A 13,582-nucleotide genomic window follows, 5' to 3' on the forward strand; every position below is an offset into this window, starting at 1 on the left:
AACAAGGAACAAGGAACAAGGAACAAGGAACAAGGAACAAGGAACAAGGAACAAGGAACAAGGAACAAGGAACAAGGAACAAGAAACAAGAAACAAGAAACAAGAAACAAGAAACAAGAAACAAGAAACAAGAAACAAGAAACAAGAAACAAGAAACAAGAAACAAGAAACAAGAAACAAGAAACAAGAAACAAGAAACAAGAAACAAGAAACAAGAAACAAGAAACAAGAAACAAGAAACAAGAAACAAGAAACAAGAAACAAGAAACAAGAAACAAGAAACAAGAAACAAGAAACAAGAAACAAGAAACAAGAAACAAGAAACAAGAAACAAGAAACAAGAAACAAGAAACAAGAAACAAGAAACAAGAAACAAGAAACAAGAAACAAGAAACAAGAAACAAGAAACAAGAAACAAGAAACAAGAAACAAGAAACAAGAAACAAGAAACAAGAAACAAGAAACAAGAAACAAGAAACAAGAAACAAGAAACAAGAAACAAGAAACAAGAAACAAGAAACAAGAAACAAGAAACAAGAAACAAGAAACAAGAAACAAGAAACAAGAAACAAGAAACAAGAAACAAGAAACAAGAAACAAGAAACAAGAAACAAGAAACAAGAAACAAGAAACAAGAAACAAGAAACAAGAAACAAGAAACAAGAAACAAGAAACAAGAAACAAGAAACAAGAAACAAGAAACAAGAAACAAGAAACAAGAAACAAGAAACAAGAAACAAGAAACAAGAAACAAGAAACAAGAAACAAGAAACAAGAAACAAGAAACAAGAAACAAGAAACAAGAAACAAGAAACAAGAAACAAGAAACAAGAAACAAGAAACAAGAAACAAGAAACAAGAAACAAGAAACAAGAAACAAGAAACAAGAAACAAGAAACAAGAAACAAGAAACAAGAAACAAGAAACAAGAAACAAGAAACAAGAAACAAGAAACAAGAAACAAGAAACAAGAAACAAGAAACAAGAAACAAGAAACAAGAAACAAGAAACAAGAAACAAGAAACAAGAAACAAGAAACAAGAAACAAGAAACAAGAAACAAGAAACAAGAAACAAGAAACAAGAAACAAGAAACAAGAAACAAGAAACAAGAAACAAGAAACAAGAAACAAGAAACAAGAAACAAGAAACAAGAAACAAGAAACAAGAAACAAGAAACAAGAAACAAGAAACAAGAAACAAGAAACAAGAAACAAGAAACAAGAAACAAGAAACAAGAAACAAGAAACAAGAAACAAGAAACAAGAAACAAGAAACAAGAAACAAGAAACAAGAAACAAGAAACAAGAAACAAGAAACAAGAAACAAGAAACAAGAAACAAGAAACAAGAAACAAGAAACAAGAAACAAGGAACAAGGAACAAGGAACAAGGAATAAGGGATAAGGAATAAGGAATAAGGAATAAGAAATAAGGAATAAGGAATAAGAAATAAGGAATAAGGAATAAGGAATATGTAATAAGGAATGAGGTACAAGGTACAAGATACAAGGTAAAAGGTACAAGTTACAAGGTACAAAGAGTAAGGAATAATGAATAAAGCCTGTTTCACACGAATCTATTCGAATGGTTGGCGTCCAAAAGGGGCTAACTCACATTTTGCATATTACAGGAAATGGAAAAAATTTCCGCATTTATCCAAATATTTTTATTGGAAAAATACATTATTTTATCAGTAGTCCATTGATTCATGTATACAAAAATTAAGATCATTATATGTACTACTTTTCAATTCAGGAGCATTATCGTAATTCGTGGGTAGGGGAGGCGGTCTAGCCACAGCGGTACCTAGCGTTTAAAACGAAGTAACCCACAATTCACACGCCCTTGCCTTATCTTTTGTTTCAGAGTTATAGTGTCTTTGGCAAAGTTGTTGCATAGCATCTAGCGCTTTATTCGATCACTTCGTATTAGTTCGGAATTCAGTCGCTAATGTGGCGCTGCTATCCACTTTTTAATGGAATGAGATAGAAAGATGATGTCTGTATGTTAGATATTTATAAGTAGATTTCTTGGCGTCGGCGGTAAAACAAAATGATGAGATACGTTCTATCAACGACGATGCGGTAGACTTGGGTGAAAAACCCAACTCCTACCAGCAGAAAGCAAAGCATTCTTCACATTTCTTTTCGATTATATCGATATGAGCCTACCTAGTCCTAGTTTTCCGTTCTGAGTTTATAACTGTTTCACCCTAGAATACCTAGCCGTCTTTCAATTTCATTGCTTCGTTTCTCTTAGTCCTAAAATTGCCGAAAACAGCCAGCAAAATCGATACAGTAGAACCTTGCGGCAATTAAAACATTCTAACATAACTAATTTAGTCATAAGCGAAAATTTGGTTTTAAAGAAGCATAGTGAATCTTGCATTGACTTGCTAAGCCAAACCAAATGTTTCGATTTTAGTAGGTCTCATCACCTTAAAAAACAGAACTCCCTCTCTTGCGAGTAATCACGCTTGTCTAGGCGTCTGCCCAAGAACATAATTAGTGTCTCCGTCAATCCGGCACTAGCTTAGTCTGGGTTTTTAATGAGTCGAAACGCAAATTTCATAACCAATGTAGGATCATTACCCTATAGGAAGATCGCCATTATGTGTTCCGGAAATATGATGCAAAAGTTCACACATCTAATGTGATTCGAGGGAGTGGCCTAACAGCTTCTTAAATTTATACCCATTGAGTTTTGCTCTACATGAAAAGTTTCTCAGGGTTCTTATGAAATTCTTTTCAAAGTGGAATTCTGCTGATTGTTCAAAATTTTAATGGAATTATTCGCGTAATGCATCTGCTAAATATTGTGATAAATTTTACTCAGAATTCTGGCAAAATACTGTTCGACATTTTGACATAATTCTGCTCATAGTTTTAACGCTAGCTTCGATATTGTGATGGAACCCTCAGAATTTGGACGTCATCCATCACGCGTTCGTGAGATAAAGGACTCTACTCTAAAAAATTGATGAAACAAGAATGCGTGCAAAATAATTATACATTTTATTAGAAACAAATTAATTTTGTTTTTGATTTTGTTATTTTGACAATTAGTATAAAATACAGTAAAAATATTCAGATAAGCTTTCGAATAATCGAATCCGAATTATCTGGTATTCCGTTCTCATTTTGGCATTGGATTCGGTACAGGTATCTCGTCTGCGATATTCACTGCAAAACACCAGTTTTCATTAAGCTGTTTTGCATTTAAATCAGTTTTTTGCGTTCAACAGGTTCCACTTTAAGATGACCCAATATTTCTCGATTGGGCGGAGCTCTGGCGTGTTAAGAGGTTTTCTTTTGTTGGGCACTACCTGTACGTTGTTGGTGCCATACTACTGCAGGACCCTCTTTTCCGTAATTCCGGTACCCAAAACCGGACAAAAATATTCGGAACAATCGGGTTGCTTCAGGAAAGTCGACGCGCGTTTTTTCTAGACGTAAAAATTTCCTGGGTGAAGGTTCCGGCTACAATGAAAATGTAGCATTTCAAGTCACGCACACAGATAGTCTGCCATGTATATCTGTTTCATATACTTGACAATGTCTGCCATTCTTCTCCTTCCGGTTTGCGTATAAAACTTTTGCTCAGAAAGCAGTTTGATCTTCCTAGTCCAGTATCACGCAATCTAGTATTGTTGACATTGTCGTGGCCAGCTTCCGGGATCGTATTTTGACTGCCTTGTTATGTTTATCGTTTGCAACATCTCGAACTGAAAGGTTGAGGTTTTGTTTGAAACCATTGACCATTTATTTTATCATTTCTCTCCGGTCTAGACTTCCTTGTAAAGGGCGAACACGAAATTATTGCGACACCGAAAATGTCATGCCAATTTTCTTATAATGTTTAAAATCAAACCAAAATTTTAGGGTAGTTTTATACATATATTTACTTCAAAAATCAAAAGAAAAGTTAATCGATGGAGCCTTGAGTATAAAATTGAACGCATTTTCGCTTGATGCCCTCCATCAAAGTTTTTACAGTGTCATCCGGTACCAGTTTCTCAGTTTTTTTTTACATTTTCTTAATATGTCCTTCTCGTCTTTGACTGTCTTCTTGCTCTTCCGAAGTTCCCGCTTCATCATTGCCCAGTACTCCTCCACCGGGCGCAGCTCCGGACAGTTTGGCGGATTCATGTCCTTTGGAACAAAATGGACAGAACTGGCCTCATACCACTCCAGAACACTTTTAGAATAGTGGCATGATGTCAAATCTGGCCAAAATAGCGGAGCTTCGTCGTGCTGCTGCAAGAACGGCAAAAGGCGCTTCTCGAGGCACTCAGATTTGTAGATCTCGCCATTTACTGTGCCCTTTGTCACGAAAGGCTCACTTCTCAGTCCGCAAGAGCAGATGGCCTGCCAAATGAGATATTTGGAGGCGAACTTCGACATTTTTTTCTTCTTAAATTTGTCGTCCACAGGCTTGTTATTTGCTCACACAATGAGCCACAAAGAGCGAAATACAGCGATTAAAAATAGAGCAGCACAAAAACACTGTGATGTGCAGAACGACCGCACAAAGAGAAACTTGAAAACGAAAAAGAGTAAGATCTGTGCACCAAGAGCCGCACAATTTCGTTCAAAGAGCCACCTTGAAGAGCCACTTTTTTGTGCCTCCCCTCACTGGCAAGCAGGTAGGAAGGCGAATCAAACTACAATTCAGATAAAGTTATATCGGAAGAACGTTTTAAAAATGTTTTATGGTTGCCTTCTCTACTTACGTGCGCGTGGGACCAAGATACACACTAAAGAGCCTCTTTATTTCTACTCTTTGTGGCGTGCAGCCATGGAGTAGAATACACGTGTGGGAGCAACACGCATCGGAGTGAAGAGGTTTATTGTGAAAGAGCAGAGCGGTGGTTCGCATGAAAAGTGCCAAGAGCGTTTGTTATTCTTCTCTTTATTTGCTCTGAGGTGCATAACACCCCTGATCGTCCACATAGAACTTGCTCTTGCCGGTGAAAAACTCCAACCCCGGAATTTGCTTAAAATCGGCTTTTATATACGTTTCGTCGTCCATCACACAGCAGCCATATTTTGTCAGCATCTTCTCGTAGAGCTTCCGTGCCCGAGTTTTAGCCGTCGATTGTTGCCGCTCATCGCGGTTTGGGATGTTCTGTACCTTGTATGTATGTAGTCCAGCTCTCTTCTTTGTATTCTGGACGTAGCTCTGCGACATGCCGATCTTTTTAGCCAAATCACGGCTTGAGTCGTTGGGATTTGCTTTAATCATCCGCTTCACCTTTCCCTCCGTCTTTTTGTTCTCCGGTCCCGGTTTTCTTCCAGCTCCTTTGCCGTGGTCCAACGTAAACCGCTCCTGGAACCGCTTCAACACTCTGGAGACGGTTGAATGGTGAATGTTCAACATTTTTCCCAACTGCCGGTGCGACAGGTCAGGAAATTCCAGGTGTTTGGAAAGAATTTGTTCTCTCGACTCGCGTTGGTTCACCTCCATTTTCGTTGAATCGAAAAACACGACTTCGAGTTTGGCAGCATGTAAACAATACACATCAATGAGAAAGTGTGCAAAATTTGGTTGATTTTTACCCAATGGTAAAAAAGTTATGCCCTGTTGAATGTGTCGCAATAATTTCGTGTTCGCCCTTTCGACAAATGTTTCCCGATAATAATAACTTTTAATACGTTGATGACATTTGATTTGGTCTGTGAATTGTCCGGATGTTCGCAACGCGTGGGCAACATTTTAATGCGTTGCTCTTCTTGCTTGGACGCCGTTTTGATAACTAAAGCTCAAAGGTTATAAATAAAATATAGTATAGTGGCATCAATTTGCGCGCACACTCCAGTAAAAGGAGGGGTTTTCGGTTCTTATTAACGCACGATTTATAGAAATGCGTTAAATTCAATTCATGCTTTTCTTCTTTCGTCGTGTTTCATTCATCGTCATCGTAAATTAATTAATTTCTATTCTTCTTTTTCATTACCTGTGTTTGACATGATTTAATCTACTACTAACCTTTAAAATACTTGTACAGTTTTCGTTACAATATTTTACCGTTCTTTCGACTGCTTTAACTTGACCAAATTACCCTTTTTCATGTTCGAAATATCTATGACTCGAGAATTTCACATAATTAAAAGTTTAATGTTGTAAAAAAACATTCTGTGAAAGCCTTTGTCACCCTGTTACAATCTTTTTATTTCATTCTGATCGGGAACCTACCTTCTTCGAATAACACAGATCGTTAACTCGATTTGAAAAATCAAAACAACAAAAGAATAGTTTGTCATTTGAAGAAATTTGTAGTTTTTATATAAAAATATTATTACGATTTGAAGATGACAGGACCAAATAAATTGAAAATGCCAACACCAGCATTTCAATTATAAATACCTCTGAACATATCAAACTTCAAATGATTTATTCAGAGTGATTCCCTAAATCCGTGTTGGACGGTTTTCAAAAATTTGACTTTCCTATGGTGGGATTGGGCGTCTTCCCATGTAGTGATATTCATAAAAGGACCTATGCTAAAAAAAATCAGATTGCTAGAAAATGATAGTTCAACAGAATGCTGTTACTGATACGGCGATGATTTCATTCTAGGATTCAAGTTAGAGCAAATTCGTTTCTTTGTTTACATAATCCAGTAAGGAAATGGAAAATATGGAACAATGAGTATCCGTCCGTGTCATTCCCAACTAACAAACGACCTCTCTAATCCATATATTTAACAGTATTTTTCCGAGTAAAAGAGTTGTCTTTTGTTTTACACACACTCACGAAATAACAATTTCGTGGTTTGTGATTTATTATTGTGCTTAAAGGCTGTAATGATGAACATGCTTTGTTAAAGTATCATTTCGATGGAATTGCCACTTCGTAGTCAGCACGACCCAATATGAACTGAGTCAGTTGACGCCCATTGAACGCTCAAATATGTAATGTGAATGGATATGGAAAGAAAACATGCACGTACTGTACCATCACGCACTATTAAATCCAGAAAACCTATTTAGTAAGTTTAGAAATGGTCACCACGATAAAAACAATGGTAGGTTTCTGGTTACTTCGATATATGTGGCCACAATCCACAGGTTATCAAATCTGGAACATTGCGAGTGTGAACAATGTATATTGATTTTGGCAATATGTGGTACTGGTGATGGTCTCGAAAGGCTGCATAGCAAATATTGTAGTAGAAATCATAATATCAGACTATATTATGAATAATTTATTATTATAGGTTATAATCTTAATATATAAGTAAGAATTAACCTAACAATATTATAAATGTTACAAGAGATAGAGTAACATGGTATGTCAAAACGCGGTGTGCCTGATGCAGATGAATTTTAATATGTCGAGACACAAATTACATTCATTTTGATAAGAGAAATTATTGAATCATATTTCTAGTCTTAAGATAGCTGTAAACTTTTTTTCTTTCTTTTGTTAAAAAAAATTCAACATTGTAACCTCCTAGTTTTAAGATATCAAAAATGTAAAAACAAAAGAATTTGGCACCGCCAAGCTAACGCATTTGTGCCTATCAAATAAAGAAAATGAATAAAAAAAGAGAAATTATTTTCATGAATCACTAAGCCACAATTGAGGTAAAATCGAATAACATCTGTTATGTGCAGGTTAAAAAAATAAACGCCTACAAATATGCAAAGTGGTCAACAACAACGAAACTGTTCTACGAAAGGCACAAAGCTTTTATACGATTTACATATGGGGTTTTCGATTGATTGACACCGGTGTAGTGGAGTGCACTGAAACTGCACCGGTTTTGCACTTTCTAGCAGAAGTGCAGAAAACTGGGTATGTTCCATTGACACTTCTGCTAGAAAGTGCAAAACTAGTGCAATCCATTACACCGGTGTCAATCAATCGAAATTCCCAATAGGCTTCATACTCGAAGTCAAAAATAACTATTACAGGATTATTTCATATCAGGACTAGCAATGACTAGCTACCACCGGATCAGGGTAGAACACGATCACAATTCCGTTTCTATCAGGGAATCAAAACCTGTTTGTTCGTTGTTGAATGCAGGAATAATCTTCAATGAGTTAAATCCCGGGGGCCCGATATTCTCCAGAAGAAATCTTCAACTTTGGCACTTACCTCGTACTCCTTTCCGCTGCTGTCGTCTTGCAAGTGTATTGGCCGCGATGGTCCGTTACTTTCGGCCGTTCCGCTACCGTTCTGCTGGCTGTGATTTGATGGCTGCGCGGGAGGTATGATCGTCGGGTTTCCGTTCATGATATAATCACTTTCCTTGTTTTGTTTTTGTTGCTTGAACTTTTCGTATAGCTCTCCACCTCCACCGTTTGCAAGGCTTTCGTTGTTTCTAAAATTTGAGAAATAGAAACTCAACATGCTGAACTGCACTAGGACGTGAGAAAACATTACCTGGGTTGGTCATATATCACTGCTGTTGGAGGTGGTGGTGGTGCTACCTGAGGATGCACTGGTGGTCCTTGATGGTGATTGTTGCTGTTTGCCGTGCCTCCGAAATTGATCCCGGATAAGGGAGATAGCTGCGGTGGTCCTGCCAATGGTAAGGGTGGCGGAGGTTGACTGTGATGTGGTAGCCCTGTTGGCACTGGTTGATTGGCGGTAGCGATCTTATCGGTCAGCGAATCCCTACGCGAACTTTTCGCTGTCGAGTTGGTCGTGTTGGGACTGTCCCGTTCGGCACTGTTCTGATGAATGTCACTGGTTTTAACCACCGCACCAGCAACGGCCTGCAGTTCGGGCGATTTGGATTGCACAGAAGCGATTTCTTCTATTGATGGTAGTCCCTGCTGGCGAGTGGGATAGGAATAGAAGAGAGAAGATAAACGTATTAGATGCATATTAATTTCAGCACATTCCCTTTGTCGACGATCATATTAGGTGTTGAGGGGGCGATTATGGAGAACGATTTATTAGTTTGCCCGCAAATACCGGCGATCGTCATCATTCAAAAATGGAAGTTATCGTGACTTGGGATAGACTACGTATCTATCAAGTCACAAGTGCCATACAGTATTTTTTGCATTTTCAGATTGTACTGGGAACTGAACCGGCCTTGAATCCCACGTGATAAATTGTTGATATTAATGCACTTTTTTTCGAACCTGATAAAAACTGTTATAACCTGATTTTCTCTAGTGTGCAATGTTATTCAAATAATGCTACGGTTGGGGCGTGAGTTTAGTCATGTTTGATTTTGACAGCAGCACCATTAGTTACACATTGCCAACACAGCATTTCCTTTTGTTCTTGTTTTCATCTTGTTTTAATAACATTTCTACGTGCAAGAAATATTAAGGTATTAGGCTCATCATTTTAGGGAAGGATTCAACCGAATATTAAAGCTAATCGATTTCTCTGGACAACTCTCGGTCATTGCTAACAACATACGAAATGTCTGGAACGTGCTTATCAGCGTATTACTTATTTTCCTCTACCCGAATCAATAATGTGCTGCGAATGAACATTCAACTGAATTAGGTGACATTACTTCTACTCTTACACTACTCGATACGAACAACGCCAAGCATAAAGGGACGGCCAATTTATGCGATGAGATAAAGCACGCGAGTTTGGCAAAGTATTTTTACATTTCTTATAAAAGAAATGTATAGAATTCGCTCAAACTTTCAAGATTTTTTCCGAGGCCCGGAGGGCCGAGTCTTATATACCAATCGACTCAGCTCGACGATTTGGGACAATGTCTGTGTGTGTGTGTGTGTGTGTGTGTGTCTGTGTGTGTGTGTGTATGTAACGGACAAATTCTCATTCGTGTTTCTCAGCAATGGCTGAACCGATCTTATCCAAACCAATTTTAAATGAAAGAACTAAAAAACAGTATGAACGCTATTAATTTGATTTTGATTCTGATGTTTAGTTTTTAAGATATGAATGTTTGAATGCGTAAAAATGGCGTTTTTTGCAGTTTTTTCAAATTATCTGCCGGAATTGACAATATAGATTAACAATTTATATGTTTTAGACAGCTTTAACGAATACCTTTCGAACAAGCTATAGATTGTTGAAATCGGACTATTATCATAAGGGATATTTAACATTAAATGCGGACGAAAGATTTTTATCATTTCCCATTGCCAGAAATATGACCAAAAACATGTAATCTATTATTAACGCCAAAACGGCTTATTTTAGGTCAATAGTAACTTCGGAGAATTTAATGGAGGTAATATGCTCTTTCTTTTGGTATTGTGTTTTTGCTGATTAATCCCCCTATGAGTGAGATATTTTCATAAATTTTCTTGGAAGTGATTATAACGAAATGATGCCTTCAGCAAATTTGTAGCTCTTACTTTTGCGAATAACTTTACTGAAGACTTCAAATATCTATTTTGAATACTTTAACAGTTATGGCTTGTTGTTTGTAGATTACTCTTCGTCGCCTATTTATTGTTCAATATAGTAATAATCCATTGAAATAAACCAAACATTATTTCGATAAATCGAATTTTGTATTTCATTTTTCTATCTACAACCGCTAGAAATAATCACCGAACACTTCCAAGTTGTCTGGAAGGAACTTGATAACTTATCAGTGCAAAAATATTCATTTGTGCGAACCTTCTGACTGCAATTTTTCTAACTTATGACCATCGGATCGATTTGAAACCTTTCGGAAAATGAAAAGCGAAATATATAACTCCAAGCAACAGCGTAGCCAAGAGAAGGTTTTGGGGTTTAAAACCATACAGCCACCCCCCCCCCCCCCCCACCACACCAAAAAAATATTGGATTGGAGTTGAAAATTTATTAATGCAAACTGATTTAATTCAATATTACAATAACATTATCTGATCCGTAGATTTATAACCTGTTGTTGTAAACATCATGAGGACTTTTGATAAATTGTCGGAATGGGGTCCTGATATGTAACTGATCTATTGGTCTTGATTTCACAGTTGTCTAATAGCATCAATATCAAATTCCTGCCTGAAAACATTCCAATAGAAAATTCCAGAGTTCTGTAATCAATCATAATCCTCAGATTTATTTTCAAATTTTCAGCTTTTTTCCTACACAATATTACGAAAGCTTATTAAACAATTTTTCCTAATAAGTTTGTGAAAATTATAAACTATTTGAAATTTTTTAATAGTTTTATTTTTTATTTAACCGTGATTTTTTAATAAATATTGACCATCGCTTCACAACGTAGTCTATTTTTCATGGCTTGCGGTGAGCACGATCTCTCGAATTGCTGAACTGAAAATTATGGAATAGAAACTAATTTTTAGTATTCTTTACAGACCCACTGGTACCCCAAGACGATTTCGCTAGATTTTCAGAGCACTGTGCTTCCAGTGCATTAACGCAAGTGACGGAAGGTTATCGAAAAGTTTCGTGAAAATGAAAGTTCCAGTAATGATGATGATTTTCCCAAACGCATCTTTGGCATTAGGATTAGCGATAATAATTCAAATCAAGAATACTACTGGGAAGTCACCTTTAGAAAAAGTCGATGTCGAAGTAAAATTTGAAACTATGCACGCATGTACTTCAGAGATAGCGTGATATCAGGAGCTGCGATTTCATTTCAACGCTTTTTTTGTGAAAAGGGCGATACTTACAAATGTAAACATAGGGCTTTTTTCTTACATGCGTATGAGGGCTTTGAAACGCAACAAATTAACCTAAAAATTTTGATTCTACGATATTTCTTTCTTAAACTACAGCAAAAAAATACAACGGGCGAAACTGTATTTTTGTTTGTTTATTTAAAGTTTGGCCCTCCACGCTCCATGCAAACAAACAGGGCGATACTTTTTTTCTAGCAGTTTAGAGGCGAAACTGTTATTTTCGTATTTTTTAGGATTATCAAACTGATACCAGCTGTAAATAGTAACAATGATCTCTATTGAAAAAACCCGGACGAAATCGGTGGTGTAAAACGGTAGTTATTGTAAAAAAACGTAAGGGCGATACTTCAATGCTGATAGATGGGACCGAAAAAGTAAACAATCGCCAAAGGGGTGATACTATCATTTTGTCAATTTCAATAGCAAAAACAAATTTTATTTTAATAATTTCAAATACTTTATGAAGTTTTGGGTTTCGATCACTGAATCGTGCAATCTAGGATGTCAAAAAACACAATAGTTCTTAAATAGGAAATAAAGCCAAGTCTGGAAATATTCACTGTTGATTTTCTTTGAATGGTATCACTGCTAGTATCGCCCTTTTCAAGAAAAAGCGTCGATTTCTTAGTTCTCAGTCGCGTTGGAAATTTGAGTTGGAAATATAAACTTCAAATCGATTAAAAAAAATCGTTTTTTTTTTGTTTCAGTACAATATATAGCCCCTTTAGGAAAATTCAATTTTCCCACCACAATATAGATATTTTATTAACAGAGCATTAACAATAATTCGTTGGTATGTCTATTTTATGGGCCATTTTTTCGCTTTCCCATTGATTTGGTTTGAGATTTCTAGCACTGATGTTGTCCTATGCTGATTGATCCTGATCCTATGTCAAATGCTGATTTGAGCGATTCTCTGAGTCCTGCCACTATCCCATGTAGTATGTGTTATCAAAAACATCGCGAAGCATCAAGTTCTAAATGCTCTCAAACAATATAATATCCGAAGAGTGATAAGAGTTATAAGAAATGTCTCATCACACTGTTAGGTGGATTAAACACGTTTTTCATAAAACATCTACTGAACAAAGACAAAATTGATTTTCTCTTTGTCTTTTGTGGCGAAACACTGGCTGCCTTTACTGCCTGAAAAGGCGGATAGCCCTCAAGCATCGCGGAACAAATCCCTGTTTACTCACTAGCAATTGAGGGCTCGTCATAATCTCGTACTAGACAGTGATTAATGTCTCATTCATCGTTTGATTGCAAACACGTTTTAGCTGGTCTTGTATTTGTAGATTTATTGAATTGATGTCAATATTCAATTTAGTGTAGGTAGAACATTCGTGTTCGGAAAAAAAGTACGACTCGCTGAGGCAAATTGAAACCGATTTTTTAAACTTTGTAACCTCTCTAATAATAACTTGAAAAACATGTTAATTATGCTAGCGACATACATACAGACTTTATAATATACAGTGACTAATGGGTCCATTGCTAAGTATTGGGGCTGTGGCGGCGATTTGTGATGACATCATCACAGTTTCTCGGTGGCGGAGTGATTAACGTCCCCAACTAGAGACTGGGAGATCGCAGGTTTGATTCCTGCTTGAGGACATATCTGTTCTCAGTGTGTCCAATAAAAGGTGAATTGTCACCGTTCCGGTTTTTCTTTCTCTGTCTATTTTCCATTAGGCACGTCTTATTGCAATGTTTGGTTGGGTTACTGTAGTTGTTCTCTGGACAAGCTTAATGTTTGGTTTGATTCTTCATCATCCTCTTGGGATACACTGGTTTTTATAAAGTACTAGCTAATACCCATCGCGCGTTGCTGCGACACTCAGCGAAATAGGAGGAAAACACAATTTATTCCAAAGCGCCATCTGGCGGGCAGAGTCTATAAATCATATACATACAAACTTTGACTTACATATATATATATATATATATATATATATATATATATATATATATATATATATATATA

The 13,582-nt window shown here is 36.7% G+C and overlaps 1 protein-coding gene across 3 annotated transcripts in view; it reads right to left on the minus strand.

The window, feature by feature from the left end:
- LOC131690261 (WD repeat-containing protein 47) overlaps positions 1–13,582 on the minus strand; it is a 253,294-nt gene that overhangs the window by 156,272 nt on the left and 83,440 nt on the right. For 2 of the 3 annotated variants that reach the window (XM_058975890.1, XM_058975892.1), the window contains exons 5-6: positions 8,396–8,790; positions 8,108–8,333 (exon numbers count right to left, since the gene is read on the minus strand). In XM_058975890.1, the coding sequence (XP_058831873.1) occupies positions 8,108–8,333; positions 8,396–8,790 (621 nt within the window). The remainder of the gene's footprint in view (positions 1–8,107; positions 8,334–8,395; positions 8,791–13,582) is intronic. The other variant, XM_058975891.1, reaches the window with a different exon arrangement.

Source organism: Topomyia yanbarensis, chromosome 3, assembly GCF_030247195.1.
Source record: "Topomyia yanbarensis strain Yona2022 chromosome 3, ASM3024719v1, whole genome shotgun sequence".
Taxonomy (NCBI): domain Eukaryota; kingdom Metazoa; phylum Arthropoda; class Insecta; order Diptera; family Culicidae; genus Topomyia; species Topomyia yanbarensis.